This window comes from Amblyomma americanum, chromosome 7, assembly GCF_052857255.1.
Source record: "Amblyomma americanum isolate KBUSLIRL-KWMA chromosome 7, ASM5285725v1, whole genome shotgun sequence".
NCBI classification, from domain to species: Eukaryota; Metazoa; Arthropoda; class Arachnida; order Ixodida; family Ixodidae; genus Amblyomma; species Amblyomma americanum.
In genome coordinates, this window is record NC_135503.1 from 155,656,220 (window position 1) to 155,675,415 (window position 19,196).

The following is a 19,196-nucleotide window of genomic DNA, read 5'->3' on the forward strand; positions in this document are numbered from 1 at the left end:
ATCTTCCTCCTGTCCCCAACCCTGCCCGGAAGGACTGGGAGGCGGCCCTGCTCGGCTGCTCTGACCTGGCGAGCCAAAAGGCCCTGGTCGGGCGCGCCCGAGCAGCAGCTACCGCCAATGGGCTGCTGTAATGAGCAGCCCACCTAGCATTTGTAAGGAACGGACCCTTAAGGACCGCTCCACTAGCTCCCTGTATATATTTTGAAAATGAAGTTTTCAGTCAGTGAGTCAGTCGAAGCACCCTAGATCAGCTGCTTGGCTCGCGTCTGCAAAAATTGTACTCTCAGCTGACAGCAGTTGCTCCTTAATTCTAGAAAATACAGGCAAGTACTGATTTTGAATTACTTGTGAGAGACCGTAGACCATAATGTACTATCTTGTCAGCGATGTTTCTTTTAAATCTAAAAATGAGATCAGATAAATACGAAAGTCTCTACACAGCTGTGCCTGTAAGAGTGGTTGCGATTGTCTTCAGTGTTCCAGTGTTCAGTGTACAGCGCGCTGCTACACGTGGCTGTCAGATGCGCGCAACACCTACCACACATCTCTTCCGATGAATGCAACGGTGTGGAAATGCGCAGTCGAGGGGTTGAGACCATTGAAAAGAAGTCTGACGTCGTCAGGTAGAATCCCGGAGCGGATGCAGAAAGCAGCAGAACGTTCTTTGCCCACAGTAGTAGCGATAAGGGACACGGTCGGATGTGGGCCTTGGGCACATGGGGGCGCGCTCTTTCTCGTTGTCTTTATTAATGCGAAAGCATTAGATGGCTCACTTGCAAGGTCATATCCGCAAAAATTGTCCGCAGGAAGCGGCACCATATGAGGTCTCGACTCGACGGGTCACGTGATGATGACGGCGTCACATTTTCAATTAATTACGCCAATTAACGTACACAACTTAGTCAAATTAATGTAATTAGGTATCACAAATACTAATTATTATAGTTAGCTATTACATAAGTATGACTTCATACCATGTCACGTGAGAAGATGTAACGTGACGTCATACCAATTTACGTGACAACGGTGTAATGTAACGTCATACCAGGTCCTGTGACAACGATGTAATGTGACGTCGTACAAAGTCATGTGACACCCGTGTAATGTGGCGTCATATCATATCATACCACCCACTCCCTAATCCATGAAGGCGCAGATGAAATCCCAGGGATGGCATCACTGGCTAACCTGAATGTGGTGGCAGTATTGGCCACTACAATCACATAAAAAAATTGCTGATGGCCTAGCTCGGTTAGGCCAGAATATACGTAGCGAAAGCGCGGCGACTTCTCGATCTGACGAGTTAATAAAGGAAACCCGAGAATTCACTAGATGCGCCTTTATTCATGATGAAACCATGAGCCGTCATGGCCGTTCTGAACGAGAGTGTGTTGAAATGCTTCTAGCTGGAAGCAGCGCATCGGCCGTAGGCCGAGGTCTCCCTACACCTGAAGTTGCCACTGACTCGTACAAAGTTGTCCTCCCTCGACTACCTACCGGTAATGTCCTCAACTCCGTCTTTCTGCATGCTGACATCAAGGGTCGCCCATACCGTGCTCCCGACTTCCGAAACGCGCTCGCGCAAAGATGTGGACCTCCGTGAGGTTCTGTGTATTGGCCAGTACCAAATGAGCCACGTTTGGATGGTTACCTGCGAGAGCAGTTCCTCAAAACAGAAGCTTATTTACTAAGCAGAGTTCCACGTCAAAGGTCTAAAATGTATCGTGCTTGACCCGGACACCAAAAACATGAAGCTTAAGCTTCTTTGGCTCCCGCGCTATATGGAGCACCGGAGGATTGTGGAAGCTTTGGAGCCTTTTGGAACTGTACAAACTATCGAGCGTGAGAAGTGGCGGTGCTCCGGAATGGAGCACATGGAAACAGCGAACCGTGAAATCTCGCTCACGCTTAAGGACGGAGTGTGAGCAAGTACAATTCCTCACACGCTTAACGTTTTCGTGGTACCAGCTTTAGTTGTCATCCCGGGCAGGCCTCCGCTGTGTCTTCGCTGTAACCGTGTGGGTCATGCACGGCGTCAGTGTCGTACGCCTCGATGCACCCAGTGCCGACGCTTCGGGCACAAGGTAGACAACTGTGTTATGAGTTACGCTTACAGGTTACGCCAGGGCATCTGGGCACATAAGGAGGAAGTGTCAGAACGCATTATGGATCTGTCAGATGTTGTGGAAGCATCGAGTGAACTGAGTCATGAGCTCCCAACAGGAGATGGATCAAAGGCTCCTGCACCGAATACTGACAAGGGTACGCGTGCAAGTACGGACAAACAGGAATTCCCTTCTTCACACCCAAAGCCACCGGACACGACTCTGCTACTTTGAGCCCTGTGCTTGCTGCTCAGGAGCCACCTGTCACCCAACGATCACGAGAGCAGAACATCCCTACTGTAGAGTCAGTGGAGGCGCTTCAGCCAGTGGATGTGCGACATGCCTTCTGGCCGGCGATGCTCCTTCGTCGCCGGTGTGCAGCAGTGTGTCGCCTGAAGTGTCAGCTTCTAGTATGTTCTGTGCCCCGTCGGCTGTCAGCGAGGTTGCCAGCGCCGTGGTCCACTCAGCTTCATGGGCCGAAGCCTTGGCTGTCTCAGAAGAGGCGATGGACAACAGCGCACCTTAGAAGTGTCCTACAGATGATGAGGTGTGTGTCGATGGCAATAAGCAGAAGGCACTTGGTGCGGTGGCATTGGGAAGGGTAACCTCGAAACGAAGGGCGATGTCTGCCCTACAGGCCGCCGATTTGCAGGCCGGCCACCCCAGTACAGGAGGTGGCCTTCAATAAAACAAGCGCCAAAAATGGCGGGCGTCACAGCATATCAGGTTGCTACCTTGAACATTAGGGGTTTGCGCAATCGTCGAAGGCAACATCAGTTACGGCATATTTTAAACAAATGGGGTGTGAGTGCGGTAGCCATCCAGGAAACAAAGCTGTCCTCCGATGAGGAGACTGAAGCTGCTGTCGTGCCTTTTTGTCAGATTTCAGTGTTATCGCTAGCCACTCGAGAGGCTTATCAGGTGGGTGCATTCTATTCCTAGCCAACTCACTGGGGATTACTGCCGTGTCGTATAGCACAGATGATGACGGGCGACTTATCTGCGGTGACCTCGCAATTTCGGGTGTACAGTGGCGAATTGACTGTATTTATGCCCTTGTGTGATTCGTGATAGAAGGCTATTTTTCCGGTCGCTAGTCGACCATTTCTCCTCGGATCGTAAAATTATGCTGTTGGGTGATTTCAATTGTGTTTGTAGGGAGGAAGACCGAGCAGTGTTAAGTAAGCGTTATGACGCTAGTGCTGCTTTACTTACTGATTTGGCTTGCGAATACAACCTGCTGGATGTTGGGCAAAATATTGGACATAACATTCATTTCACTCATTTTCAGTGCTCCTCTAGTGCTCGGCTTGACAGGTGTGGCCTATATTCTTCAGTGATAACTGCATGGTGTTTCATCAGATAGGGAGGTACAGTCGGCGCATACTCCATCCTCGATGGGAGCTGTGGAAGCTGGATAGCTGCCTGCTCTCAGAGGAAATCTTCAAACGTACTGCATCTACTTGCTTGAAGGGCACGTGGTCACGCGGTGATCTCTCAGTTTTGCTATAATGGGACTTAGTTAAACAAGAAACAAAAACATTGCTATTGAAGCCTCAGTAAGAATTGCGTTTTTGAAGAGACATCACCTTCGAGTGATCGGCCTTACTTCGGCTGGGCTACACGAGTTAGACAAGGTTAGCCCAGGTGCCCAACCTGAGATCAAAACGCCATCTGTGGCTGCAACTAGAAAACAGCGCATCTCGCATTGAGACTTCTAGCGCGATCTACAATAGCATTGTAGAAACAACCTACTGCCGCGTGCCAATGATGACGTCACGGTCTAATATGGTGGATGGAGGTGGAACTAGGTGAGTATGATGACAGGGGACGAAATGGTGGCATAGTTTCGGTTTCTCAAATCCAAGATGGCGGCCATTAAAATTTGTTATGCCCTCTTATCCCTTCCTCCGTATGCTCCTCGCCCATTCCAACGGGGCTCCGCTTGCAATGTGCGGCGACTCTTCCGATCTGTGTCTCGTGTGGTGAAAGGGGCGTGGCCTCAGTGTATTTAACGAGCGTCCTGAGTTCCAACGATTGCTCTGGGCCTTGGCGACAAGGCTCACCCAGTCGCTCGACGCTATGAACGCTGAATTCCTTACTTTTTGTTCCTTCTCTCGCAAAATATCCAAATAAGTTTCTTTAAGTGCCAGCAAACCTGTTTGCGTTTACGTTGTCCCAAATGCCAGCTTCCATCGTTCTTCATCCCTTCTGCGGCCAATCAACGCTACCCTGCATCAAAACAACCGGCCATGCTACGAGGCCTTTAACACCGCGAAGTTTTTATTAAAGAGCGCTGGTCAAGCGCTCAGTACATCCTGAAATGGACAGGGTGAGAGGACAGGAGAAGGGGCAGTCTTCTAGACTGACATACGAAGCAGTGCATTTGCCACAGGTGTCAAAAAAGCATTCAGAAAATGAAGAATCAGGGAGTCGCGATTACGGTGTTTTTTGGAATTTTGCAAAGTGTGCGTGCTTGACTAACGTGCGAATCGAATGGGATGCACGTTGGGATGAAATCTGTAGTTGTGGATAGTGTCTCCTAAATGCGAATTTGTAAGCCGACGTCCCGTTCCGCTGATCTCATCCGCAGGCGAGCTACGACGGATTTACGGGAGAGGTGAACTTTGACGAAGACGGCGACCGTGAGCTGGACGACCTGCAGCTGTACGAGTGGCACCGAGGCCGCAGCGAGAAGGTGAGCAGGTGGCGATGGACGATGTGCAGGCGTGACCTCCACCGGAGGCTTTGTGTAGAGCGTAAAGGCGATAACGTTAGCACACTTCGTGCGCACTCACCAACACATTGGACCTCAGCATCGCAGAAGGTGTTTGCGCGCTCCCCCTGTAGAAATGTGTGGGCCAAAACTGTGGCTCTCAAGTTAAGGTAGGCGGACTCGTTCCAGTCCACGAAGAGGTACTGAGCGTCAGCGGGGCCTTCGCACTTCTGCGCTCGTCTCTGTGCGACACCAACAGAGACGGCAGCGATAGAGGAGACGTTGAAACGTAAGACGAAGATGTTTTCGCTAAAGCGCCAGTTAATTTTATGGTTGTGATCACATATACTGCCTAATAGACTTTAAACACGCCCCGCCTCTCTTGCGGGCGTGGGCCCATCAGAGGAAAAATGGTTGTTTTTGAACCGCTTCCATACAAAACAACCGCTTTGCCATTTTCTTTTGTGCTACGTGGCAGCCAGTTTAAGAATGCGAGGACATTACTGACGGCAAAAAGATGATTTAATGACCGCTGGACTAGCACGAGCGCTCCGTCCCGCGCCACTGCCAGATTCAACTTCTTCGTCACTCTACGCGGGGCCACCAAGTGATCGTCCCAATCGCTGGCTAAGAGACGCGCGAAATGGTGATGGTCTTGAGCGGATGGTTGAACAGGGAGGAGAAAGTGGTGAGGTGCTGAGCGTCACGATGAAGGAGATGGCTGAATGATTCCTGGTCCACGAAGCCTCCGGGCCCCAGGTCAACAGGAGCCGACGGTCGAAGCCCTTGGACGCACCGAACGGCATGGGCAAGGGGGCGGTGTCCTTACGTGTGTGCAGCGTCTCGGGTCGTTGGGGTCGGTAGGTCGGGTCCTTTCGTCGGGTTCAGTTCGTCGTGTCGGGTGGTCTGGGTGGGGGAGCAACGGCGAGGTCAGTTCGGGTCTGAAAATCAGGGGCACGGCCGAGCGACGCAAGCCAAGAACTCACGGCCGCCTACCACGGCTGACGCAGGACGCCGAAGCTCCGGGACCAGGATGTCGATGATTCCCACGCACCTGACAACAAATGTCACTTGCCGGCCAGCCGAAGAATGAGGCGCGATGAACGATGGACAGGAAATTATTTAATGGCGGCTGGCCTAGCGTGAGCGCTCCGTCCCGCGCCACTGCCAGCTTCTTTGTGACACTACCCGGGGCCATCATATTGCCACGAAGCGGTGACTGCAGTCCGGAGAGCACAAAGGCTGCGAAAATGGTGTCTGCACAAAACTCTTTACTTGGTCTGACTTGCGCCCACAGTGCATTGAATCACTCGGCGGCGGCGTAGCAACAGGCGTCCTCGGCGGTCTTCGAACAGAATGCCCGCCGCTGTCGGCCGTGCTCAATTTAAAGCTAATAGCGAGCTTTCGAGATAAAGCGTGCAAGGTTACTAGAACATTCTGGAACAACGTAGAATCAGCTATGCTTGGATGCGATCAATCGAGATAAATCTGGTCGCGTCTTGCATCGCAAACAACGCGATAAAGCGGCGTGCCGGCAGCTAAAGCGATAAAGTGGCCTGCCGGCGTGCCGGACGTCCTCGTGTCCCGAAACGACAATACTCTTCAATTCTCCGTACACCGCAAACCAACCCACTCAGGCCGGTAGCTCCACTTCTCTTCGAACCACCTGACAGTCCATAAAGCATCAGTGGTGAAGACGCTATTCACAAGAATTGAGACACACAGCAGCACAGAACTTGACAGAAAAAAAGAACAACGCACGATATTCAAAGAACTCATCTTGAACGGCTACCCAGAAGACTTTATTCAAAAAACCATTCGACGTCAAAAACACAACATTCGTCAAGAAATCAACGGACCAACGCCACCACCAAAATACGTCGCTTTGCCTTATGTCGGAGGTGTCAGCGAAACCATCGCACGAATCCTGAAAAAATCGGGTCTTCAGGTTGCGCACAAGCCCACAAACACTGTTGCGCTTTGCCTACCTGTTCCCAAAGACCGGCCGCCGAGAGAAAGAGCCCAAAGCATTGTCTACCAAATTCCATGCGCCGACTGCGACTCAAGCTACATCGGCGAAACAAAAAATTTCAAAGAAAGAATTCGGAAACATAAGAACAACGTCCGCAAATTCGCCAGAGAGCGCAATCCAGTAGCCGAACATTCCGAGGACTCCGACCATAGAATCAACTTTGAAGAAACCCGCATCCTCGGAACAGGAACAAATTACCACAAGAGGCTCCTTCTGGAATCCTGGCATATCCAAACCACCCCGAACAATATCAACCGCACAAAAGGAAACCTGCCCCCAGTATATGCCCAGGGATTTCGCTCTTCAACGCAACGAAAAAAAGTCGCCATTCAGCGCCATTCCCCGCGCCTTTCGCGACACAGCTGTCGTTCTTTTCACCCCCCCCCCTCCCCTCCATACTTAAAAGACGCTAGCTACTGCCCTCAGTCACCCCTGATGAAGGAGCCGAGTCGGCTTCGAAACGTTGGGTTAAAGTTAAAATTTTGGTTGGAGATGTGCAGTTTATTATAAGTCTTCAAACCCAACCAGACAGGCAAATCTGTCAAAATGTTTAGTTTTCAAAAATAAAAAAAACACTGCAAAGATTCGCGGCAATATTTCACTTTCCGGGGGTTACCCGGGGCTGGGGATATGATGTTTCACTTTCTAATCAGCAATAATATTCATGGTATGTGGTGTTTTTTGTAGTGCTCACATATTTATTCCTGTACGCATCTCTTTGTTACCACAGCATGTAAGACAGGTTCTAATGCGGTAAGGTTACTTATGTACCAGGATTATGTACGCTTCCGCTTAAAATATAAGATCAAAGGGGCAAAAGACCATTACTTTCGCGTATTTATCAAAAACTTTCTTCTTTCGTCTCCTGCAAATTTCTGGCGGCAGTTATCGAAAATGAAGACGCCTGTGTACACTGTCGTCACTGACGGTGAACTACTTACTGACGCTTCACAAAATTCCTCGTCAATTAACCGCTTCTTTTATTCTGTCTTTACGACGACGATGATGGTAGAGTGCCTGACTTTAACTCGATTGGTTCACCGATTACTGATGTTTCTGTTTATGAAGAATGGGCTTCGTCACTGCTTCTTTGTAGTGACGCAAGACATACGCCGGAAATTTATCGGAAACCGAATACATTGCTTGTGAGATACAGCTTTGGTGTTCCAAGTACTTAACATTTATATTTTCTTGGTCTCTATTACGTGTTGACTCCCACAGGCGTGAATAGATGGAAAATCATTCGTATCCACAACACTGGAAACTCATCCCTGCTTAGCCTTTATAGACCAATCTCATTACTATATGTACTTCGTCTTGAACATCTCTTGAACATCTTGAAAATTACTTCAACACGTAGTATTGCACATGCCAATTTTCCTGCAAACTAATCATATGAATAACAGCCGGCAACGCAGTTTTCGTAAAAGCCTATCTACAGTGCCCCAAATCCAGAAGCCGATCCAGGAATCTGCCACAGCCATTGCCACGTGGGCAAGTAACGATCCCAGCTTCTGTAAACACGGTTGCAGAAATCCTACCCACATTCGGCGCGCTATTGAAAGGTTTTGCCCAAACAAGTCTATAAGCGTTAGCGAGTTGAACAACTAAGCTAATCGCGGTGGCTAACATATGGTAGCTTTTTTTATTACATGTGATACCAAATTGTTTTTGCACGTCTTCAACCACAGGCTGAGCAGACGCTCAGATTTTACAAGGGATGAAGTCACTTATTCTGAAGTGTAGACGCTTGGGCTTTTTGGTTCAGTGTCAAGGGTAATATCGCAGCGCCAAAAAGGACTAGGGCTTCAAAAGAGAGACGCATACAGCTCTAACTTCCAACAAAGATTTATTTCCCAAAAGAAATTTGATTTATCACACATGCACCATCACATCATGCGCAGCAAAGCGTATCAGCCAGATATGCGAGCTTCTTTAGCAACAGTACCAGGGAAAGGCTACTCACACAGTCATCTTGCAACAGGGAAATTCATTCAGCTTGAATGATTTCCCGTGTTAAACGGTTTTTGTGCACTCATTATCCTGCTTACGTTGAAGCCAGCCAATGGTATAGTTCCAGGAATACAAAACCTTTGTCTCAAGTGAATCTGCTATTATCACCTAGTTCAGCTGTACCATATTACCCCTAAGACGGCTGGAAGAGACATCGGCAGTGATTCCGCCAACTGGCCTTCTTATCAACTTGAGTCCACAATGTGTACTATGTATAGACCTCGAATAGACAAAAACAATTATTTTAATTGTTATAGACTTTCGTCTAAACGTTCTCTATAGATTTTAAACAAAAATAAATTGAAATTGTTTGATTTCAGTGTAAATCACCCTATAGGTTACTTATAGACAAAAGGAGATTGAAAAATTATTATAGACCTTAGGATAAAGACAGTCTGTAAATTATTTATAGACAAAATGAAACCGAAATTTTTATAGATCTTATATAGTTTAAAAGCCGTCTATAGATGATTTAAAACAAAAAAAATTATAAATGTTATAGTTTTTGTCAATAGGTAAGTCTATACATTTTCTAAAGTCAAAAGGAAACTGGCATTCTTTACACTTTGGTCTATTGGTGTTCTATAGGCAAAAGGATATTAAGACTGTTATAGACTTTTATCTATAGATAGTCTCAACATTGTTTATAGAAGAAAAGAGGGGTATAAAGGGTGGCGATAGATTCTATAAAATGTATATCAAAAGTCTCAAGCTCAAGCTCTTTGGATGTGCCTAGGATTGGTGAAGTGTGCCCCTACGGCCGCAACCGTACTTATACGTCAGGAGAATCCAGTCTGCACCTACATTAAGGTTTACGCTGTGAGAGCATATATCAGACACCTCTCTCGCCATCTTTCCACGCATAGACGCCGCGATGGCTAAGTGGTGTTCGGCAGCTGACCGAAAGACGGGGGTTCGATCCCGACTGCGGCGGTCGCATTTCGATGGAGGCGAATTTCTTGAGGCCCATGCACTGTGCGATGTCAGTGCATGTTAAAAAACCGAAGCTGGTAGAAATTATCCGGAGCCCTTCACTACGGCATCCCTTATAGTTTGGAAAAATTATTGACGCCATTCCAGTTTACACGCGCATCTAGACCGTGCTGTTCACTATGCAGAATACCTCAACCAGCACCAGGAAAAAAGAGCAATTTATTTATTGCCGGAATTAAAAGAAGTAATTTTTTAATATTTACATCAAAACCACGTACACCGGCTGCATGTGTACAGAGACGGCCCCGTGAACCCGATCAGTATTCATCCGCGTACGAGCCGCCGTAATCGGAGTTGTTACACCTCCCCAGGTTCATGGATGGGTGAAGAACGTCCTGCTCTTTGTGCCAGCATTGAATATATCAACCAAGAAAGGCCACACCAGTGGCCTATTTCCCTGAGAAAAAGCAGCCCTCCAAGGCTTACAAGCTGCTCTCCGCCGTGGATCCCAAGAATGACTCATCGCGGATATCGAGAGCTACATAACTCTGTCATCAACAACAGGCAAAATGACACAGCGGTAATGCTGCGCGCGAACCGCCCACCACAACGACGATTTTGTGTCGATCCCAAATTCGAGAGTGGACGCAGTGGGTAGCTCACTAAGGCATGTTGCTGGGCTAGTTGGTTTAGCATTTTTTGAATCTTGGAAAAAATCCAACTTGGCGCAAATAAATTCACACAGACAAAACCAAATAGACAAGGAGACAACGGACAACGGACGAAAATCAGATTGGCCGCCTTTTGGCTGCTGGCTTCCCCTCGGTGGTGTTGACTGCCGTCGCTGAAACAATCCTCCAAAAAACAAAACGCTGCAGCCGTCCAAAGAATCCCGAAGATGGGGCCCTGCGGTAAAACCCGAAGTAATGCCTTATGTACAAAAGTGTCACATAATCTGAAGAAGGTGGCTAACAGACACAATGTATCGCTAGTTTTTTCAGCCCCACTCAAGTTGAACAAACTTATACCCCGAATTTGTGGCACTGAGTGTCCTGGATGCCAATTTGGTCAGCCATGTTAACACGTGCAAGTGTGTACCTCGACTGGAAAAGGCAAGGATTCTGGGCAGGAGCAAGAGTAAACAGGCGAGGCTTTTATTGGAAGCCTTTCACATAAAGAAAAAGGCAGCCTTGTATGTAAGTGATACTTCCGTCATTCTGTATGTGGCGGAGTACGATTTTCTGTGCAAAACTGATAATGCGAGGTGATAAGTTACGGCTGTGATAAGGCACGTGGAGTGAAAAAAGTGGGCGTATCCTGTGGCCATAAATCTTTGTGGTTTTGCTTCTGCAATAAACAGTTGGAAGTTGGCGCCTGTCCGTTGTCTCTTTGTCTCTTTTGTTTTGTCTGTGTGAATTTATTTGCGCCAAGGTTGTTTTTTTTCCAAGCTTCCAAAAATGCAGTGGTAGGATTCGAAACTTGCGTGGGAGATGCCGCTCGCCTCGAAGAAATAATTTTCGAACCCACACCTACTATCCCTGGTCCCTCACCTGAAACTCCAACTTACACCGGGCCTATCATGACCTGAGGAGACTTGGCTGGGCCGTCTCTGGCTTGGTGTCGCAGACACGAACAACCACTCCTTTGTTATTAGTATGGCTGATGAATATGCATCTCCTATCTGCAGTTACGACAAGACAATATCACTGCATGATAGGCTATTTTTTGCCGCATGTTTTTAGCTTGCCCTCTAAATCCCTTTTCCCTCTAAATCTTTTTTCTCGTTTAAATTTATGTCCCCTCATCCCCTTCCTCCTGGGCGATGTAGCAAACCGGGTTCTTCTACTGGTTATCCTCCCTGTCTTTCTTTTTCTCCTGCTTCTCATTTCTGCCTTTCCTTCTCCTTCTGCTGATACAGCGTACACCAGAGCTCTTTGATTGCCAGAGACAATTCGGTGTGCGTTAAGAATGCATAGGTGTAAATCACTGCGGTACCCCTATGACGTGGCTTAAAGCCCAGGAACAGGTTTGACGCAAAACGAAAATAAATAATCAGAAAGCAGAAGCAACTGCCGGGCTGTGAGGTACATTTTAGAAACCGGAATAAACTCAGAAATAAAGGGGTTCCTAATTTAAACTTAATTATCTTATAACGTATGTTATGTTCCTTCATTACGCCGTGGCTCGGGGGGCCACCATGTGCCCAGACATTGCATGCGCCGTGCAGGTGGCGACATGGAGCGCCGAGAAAGGCCTGGACTTCGTGCACGACCCGTACGATGACGACGGGGTGCCGGGAGGCGACGGCATCGACGACTCCATCGATGAGAACTCCCTCGAGAACAGGACGATCGTTATCACCACCATCCTGGTAAGGCCGCGATGGTCAGCTCACGCAGCGAGTGTTCACGACGCCGCTGTATAATTTTGGGGGCTATCAGTTGGTGGGGTGAAGCGGCACGCTATATGCAAAATAAGCCATGTTCACTTCGGGCCGCGTTGAGATTCTTGATGATAGTTCATTATGTAGCATTTGCTTTTAATCTGTGAAGCAGCAATGAGGTCATGTTTTTTCTTTGAGCACAATAGTTAGAGGTGTGAAAAACGGTAGCAGCGGTGCTTTTCAGAAAGGGTAGTGATTTGGAATGTGGACACCGTGAGGGACATTTGAAACCACCTCCCAGACTTTTCAGCCTGGTAGATGATTTTTCAGCGTGGTAGATGATGTGGTTGCCGTGTATCCAAATTCTTCGCGCGCGGTCGAGCCCGCCTGGATAACTTTGTGGACTTATACGAAGGACCGCCAGTAGGGCGAGCAGATGAACGCAGGAGGAGCTGGCTGCGACGAATGGCGCCGACGCCATCTTCACACACATATTGCTGTGAGATGTTTGTCATGCAGGCGACCGCACTCCATTTTATGGGCCGTTGGTTCAGCGTTGCTTGCGGAGACACGCACGCGCCCACCTTTTACATATACGATACCCACCACAGTGTGAACTGTGGCGACCCAATGTTCAGTGTTCGAGGCCCTAGACAGTGAGCAGGAGCAACGAAGGCGACGTTACAGTCAGGATGGAAAGACTAAAATTATTTTCTGAGGAGGATGGAAACTAGGTTCTGAGCAAGATGGCTCTTTGAATCCTTAAATTATGTTAGCGGTGATCCCTTTCTTATAAGGTTTCAAGTGTACAAAAGTCTTATTTCACTTTTGGTGTTGTGTTGTTTCATTATTAAACTGCATTCCTTGGGTGCCATATAGCTATCTGACATTCCGAACGCCGCGGATTTTCTGGCTGCTCTATGTTATTTCCCGCAAACGCGAGGGGACAGCTTACTAACGCATACGTTGTATACGAGCTCTGAAGGAGCGGCGATTACGGCCTCACTAGTACCGCCAAGTTATTAGGTTGATTGAAGCTGGCCACTTCAACCATTTAGAGAGGGTTTAGTTGTGGGCGTTGTCCAGCTGGGCAAAGTTGACGTGTAAAAGAGTTTAGGTCTCTCAGAAATCTTACTTGAGTTGGCATTTCTTATCAATGAAGGATCGCGGAAAAATGGCAGTGTATCCTGTACCTGATGTAGAGCATAGGCGCGCGTGTTTTCCTTTCATGCTGAATTCTTTATGTACAGCTGTCGTGACGTCCAAAAATTGAGGTTCATTCATGCTTTTATTCAAAAAATGTTCCATAGGGAAAACGAGGCCAACCCAAAATGAAGCTCTGGGTTGAACTTCTCTTTGAAATTAAGTATAAAGGAGTAAAGAACTGGCATAAAACAACGTTTGGGCAAAGTTACACCCTGAATAGCAACGTATTAGGTTTGAATTCTATATTATAATTCATTCATTCAAATTGAGAGGAAAACAGGGTAGAACGCAATGTAATCATAAATGTGCAATATAGGTCAGATGCTATCAATTGTGCCTATATACGGTTTACATGATAGGGCAACACACAGCAGCTAAATGTGTACGGGACAGTCGCTTGCCCCGTCCACATTTATCTGCTGCGTGATGTGTCCCGCTATCAAGTAATATGTCTTTATTGATGAGCCAACTAGCTCCAAATGTAACGTTGCCATTAGAATCTGCGATCGGCGCCCATATCAGCTCGTTCTAAGCTAGTTTCAAAATGGCAACTCTGGTACCCGCCGCGGTGGCTCAGTGGTTAGGCGCTCGGCTACTGACCCGGAGTTCCCGGGTTCGTACCCTACCGCGGCGGCTGCGTTTTTATGGAGGCAAAACGCTAAGGCGCCCGTGTGCTGTGCGATATCAGTGCACGTTAAAGATACTCAGGTGGTCGAAGTTATTCCGGCACCTCTTTCTTCCTTTCCTTTCTTCTTTCCCTCCCTAATTTATCCCTTCCCTTACGGCGTGGTTCAGGTGTCCGCCGATATTTGAGACAGATAATGCGCCATTTCCTTTCCCCCCAAAACAATTATTATTATTTAGGACGCGGTAGAGTTATTGGAAGAATTCCGCTTTCCTTTCCTCTCACCGCCGACATGGGAGGCCGTAGCAGCCCAGTATTGCCAGAACAGCGAACACAAACCTGCAGACAATTTTCGAAGGACAGCGTCCTTCGAATTCCTCTAGGCTGTACTCCAGACAACATCTACGTAAGCTGCTGCTTGAACGAGCTGCGAAAAATTCTTTTTTCACTTTTATTCCGACTGTTCGTTCGAGACATCGCCACAGTTGCTTGCGCCAATACGCAGGTGGTCAAGTTATCACTTATAGTAACGACGTAGTGAAGACACATACACAAAGCTCCACAAATATGATTTCTGTGCCTGGATGGTCAGGCAGCCATACTCTGAAGCCGGTGACGTGGGGATGGGGGATACCGTGCTTTTGGGAATATTGCAGCGACTCTACATCGCAATGTCGTGTTTCCAGTCGCCGCCGTTCGTCATGCTCAAGGAAGGCGCAGAGAACCTGGAGGGCAACGACCGCTTCGAGGGCTTCTGCGTCGCCATGATCGAGCGGGTAGCGCAGATCCTTGGCTTCCGCTACCGACTGGACATCGTCGCCGACGGCCGCTTCGGCACCGAACCGGAGCCCGGCCGCTGGAACGGCATGATCGGAGAACTGCTCGCCGGGGTACGTGGACATGCACGTGAGGGAAAGGTGCACGGGGGCATCATAACCACCGACATGCACGCAGTCTGAAAGGGATGCCGAGGACTAATGATTTTGCCTCTGTCGATGGTTTAACGCGAATAAAGAAGTCCTCTGAAACCCCACCTTTAAAAGCTGAAAAATGGGAAAAAGGGCAGACCGCCGGCTAATACGTCTGCGTAACGCGAGAATCAGCGACAGCTTTTTGCGGCGCTGAATATGCCGTTCTCGATGGAAGGAGGGAAGGATGTGTGTGTGTGTGTGTGTGTGGGGGGGGGGGGGTGGGTGGGGGGGTGGACGGATGGATGGATGGATGGATGGATGCCGTTCGTGCCATTTCGTCTCTCCCACCATACGTTTGCTGCCTCCGGAGTGTGTGCGAACGACGTTGAGAACCATTTCAGGTAATGTGAAGTGGTGCTCTGTACTGCTAGCGTGGAGGAAAAGTTTACGCCGTATATATATACGTAATTGGTCATTATCTGCTACGTAGTCATAGATCGCGGGGATTCTTCATAGAACTACTGACGCAGTGGTGGAGCCGTTAAAGGAGCATAGATGTATAATTTCTGGGGCGTGTTTTCTTCTTTGTAATGATGAGTAAGGCGTTAGTAGACATCTATTAAACGTGGTACTTGCTTGCGATCGGTAAATAATTTGTAATCGAATTTCTTTCTCATGTTGTTTCGGTTTCGGTTTCAACAGGCGACCGAGGACTGTGACGTCAATGTCTCGTATAAGAAACGCGAGGCATGAAAAACAGCAGTATAATCACGGCTTCAGTGTTTTAATTTACTACAACGCTAAAACCAGCCCGTCACAAGAGTCGGAGTGACAACGAATCAAAAAGCATACATTATATTACAGATTTTTTTCATGCCTCACGTGAAATAAACGGAACTTTGACGTCAAAGCGCTGTTGAAACCGACAACAAAGCATCATGAGAGAAAAAATAAATTGTAAATTATTTTTCTGTCTTAGGCAAATACCACGTGGTGATCCTTGCGAAGTAATGTCTTACACATCACTGCAAAGAAACACACACACACACACACACCCGCCACCAGAATGTTGCGCCTTTACTCTCCGGCAGGTGGCTGTTTCAAATAAAGCCACCGGTGGAGCTTGCAGATCCTCTCGCGACCAATTATTCATTTAACTACCATCTGCGAAGCTTGGCTTTTGCCACATTATAGGGTGGGCAGGTTGTGATGACGCCGCAAGTTCACGTCACCGATTGTCACCTGCTTTTCGCTCACAACGCCACCGAGGACGACGACGGTGCCGGATTTTCTGTATAACGGGAGCTTTAACGCTAGTGCGTTATTATGGGACCGGTGGATAGTATCCAGATTCGCAACCTAGACCGCAGATATCGCATTGAACACAGCATAACTCAAATGTGGCAAAGTGAATGGGATAAACAAACAGACAATAAACTGCATGCAATTCGGCCTTATGTTTGAACGGGTATACGTAGTCGCGGGAAGAGGACGGGACACAACAAAGGAACACACACGACATGTACACAGCGCAACTTCCAACTAGTTTATTTCCGTAGAAGGCAGATACATTTACACAAGCGCTGGGCAATCACAAGATTATCAGACAAGACACGCACTGTTCATGCCAGCAGACCGGCGCCAAGTGTGACACCTGATAGCAATACGTGTAAAATTGGTACAGAACCCTTCAATACCATTTTAAAAAAGACAAAAGTAATGATGATGAATGACGGGAACGATGAACATAGCTTTAAACATCTCTTAGCAAAAGCAGTGTCAAAGTAAATAAAAACAATACAAACAGTCAATGCGTAAAATTTACTCATCGTCGCTAAAGCAGTGTCAATAAACCAAGAACTAAATACCGAAAGGCCAGTAACACGACAAAACGGTGAAGATAAAACATAATACTTTCGGTTTTAAACGCCGCGATCTTAAATCGAATGGCGGGGTGAACGATGTTGCATTTTTTTAGTACAGTTTTCACGTCCAAGAATCCGCCTTTTGCTGCCGAAGAGAAGTGGTCAAAAAGTGTGAAAGAATCGTTTTTAATCGGAACCAAAAATGTGCGCAGTTACCCTGAATATCTCTGTAAGCCGAAGGTTAGTGTCTCAGGATTAACCTAAGCAAATTATAGGGTCTCTGCACGTTGGCTGCCGGCTAAGACTGAATGATTTAGGTATGAATATCGATAATAAACTGGTTTTTTATCACGAATTTTTCTGTCTGTGCTGCATATATATTATTAAAAGAACTCACTTCTCACGCTGCGGCTATTACACCAGTGGCAAGTAGTTGCTAGAGTAGTACCCTGTACTGTTACATTTTTTTTATTGCTGGCACTTTTCCAATAAAATTAAAATTATAAACCAGCTTCCTAGACATGGCCTAAACATTAAGGTGACAACTGTCAATATGTCGAACGGCATGTGAAACTTCTGACTGGAACGTTGCCTTAGTTGACTCTTCTGAGAGTGTGCCGCACAACACTAAAGAGACGGTGAAAAGCCGTGACAAAAACGTCGTACGAAATGATTCCCGGCGCAGAAGAAAGCGCCACCACACCACAAAGCGACGTACTTCAACTAGTTTATTTCCGTTGTGCTTTCTGCACTTTGCATACTGTCTTTCCTTTGCGCTCGAGGAGGAATAAAGGGAGATGCGAAGTTAAACTTGCGAAAACCCTTTATCTAGGTTGGAAATGAAGCTTTGTATCGAACTCTAGTGGTATGCCTAAAAGTGGTATGCCTAAAAAATACATTTTGCAAAACTTCGAGGATAAAAACTACGTTCTGGGGATTTTTGTTGACTTTACGCAGGCTTTTGACAACATTAATCACTCTATTCTTTTTGATAAATTACATCACTACGGTATCAGAGGACATGCACTTAATATGTTAATTAGTTATCTCTCTCACAGAAAACAATTTGTTCAAGTAAGCCATTTAATATCTAATCAGAAAGCAATAGTCGCAGGCGTACCTCAAGGAAGTATTCTTGGTCCCTTACTCTTTAATTTATACATTAATGATATAGTATGTATATCATCTGACCTGAAGTTTGTTATATATGCAGACGACACTAGTATATTTGTGCCTTCATCCTCTTGTGCTGACGCGTTCGTTAAAGGAAACATAGCCTTAAAAAAGTTGGAAGCTTGGACAGACAGTAATCAACTGAATATTAATACATAAAAAACAAAAGCAGTAATTTTTCACCCTAAGGGTAAGCAGCTATCTACCGATTACGATCTTCTGTTTAGAGGTACAAGGATTGAGGTCGTCGAAATAATAAAGGTATTGGGCGTTTTCTTTTCCAAGACGTTGCAATGGGATGACCACGTAAACCATATTTTGCAGAAATTATGTTCCATAACAGGTATACTCAGTCGGAATCGTTATGTCTTTCCAATGTCTGCAAAACTAGCCATTTATTATGCCTTATTTTCTTCTTACATGAACTATTCTCATTTAGTCTGGGGCACAACGACCGACAAAAACCTTAGTAGTCTTTTAAGGATGCAAAAAAAGGTTTTACGGATCATTAATAATTTGCCTAAGTTTTACTGAAGTAAATTTATCTTCAGAAATCTTAAGGTCATTCCAATAACTAAAATGTATCATTATAAACTCCTACGCGAATATAAACTCAGCATCAAGGAAAATCAAAGGCTGTTTTTGGACATATCGAACTTAGAATTAATAGGCAACGCGGCCTACAATACGAGGACAACAGACCGTTGGAAAGTGCCAAAATGCCGTATGAACTATGGGTTTCAGAGTCTTAGGAATAACCTGCCTCGATTACTAAATGAACACATTAAAGCGGGAACAGATATTTTAGGACTAAATTTCCGGAACCTGAAGGCGTTGTTTTATTAATTTGCATGTCCCTAATACACACCACACATTTCATAAACAAAACACCTTGTACAGATATTTAGCCACTGTTTCATTATGACTGCATGTCTTTATTTCCCGACCGTTCCATGAGCTTGTCGCCATACCTTTCATAAAAATGCCAAGTTATAATTTTGTTTGTCTCTGTATATTTCTGTACATTTTTTTCTGTACATTTGTTTCTGGATTGTGTTGCTTCGTTGCCGTCAATGCCAGGGGGGACCAAGATTTTTTTTTCAAGCCGTAAAGGAACGGCTTTTCTTCTTGGCCCCTTTCACAATGTGTACGTCATGTTGTGAAGAACAAATAAAAATGAATGAATGAATGAATGAATGAATGAATGAATGAATGAATGAATGAATGAATGAAT

At 46.6% G+C, this 19,196-nt stretch overlaps 1 protein-coding gene across 2 annotated transcripts in view; it reads left to right on the forward strand.

The window, feature by feature from the left end:
• The window catches only part of LOC144096705 (glutamate receptor ionotropic, kainate 2-like), a 153,309-nt gene that overhangs the window by 116,546 nt on the left and 17,567 nt on the right, over positions 1–19,196 (forward strand). The window contains exons 8-10 of one of the 2 annotated variants that reach the window (XM_077629549.1): positions 4,699–4,803; positions 12,027–12,170; positions 14,700–14,903. In XM_077629549.1, the coding sequence (XP_077485675.1) occupies positions 4,699–4,803; positions 12,027–12,170; positions 14,700–14,903 (453 nt within the window). The remainder of the gene's footprint in view (positions 1–4,698; positions 4,804–12,026; positions 12,171–14,699; positions 14,904–19,196) is intronic. The other variant, XM_077629550.1, reaches the window with a different exon arrangement.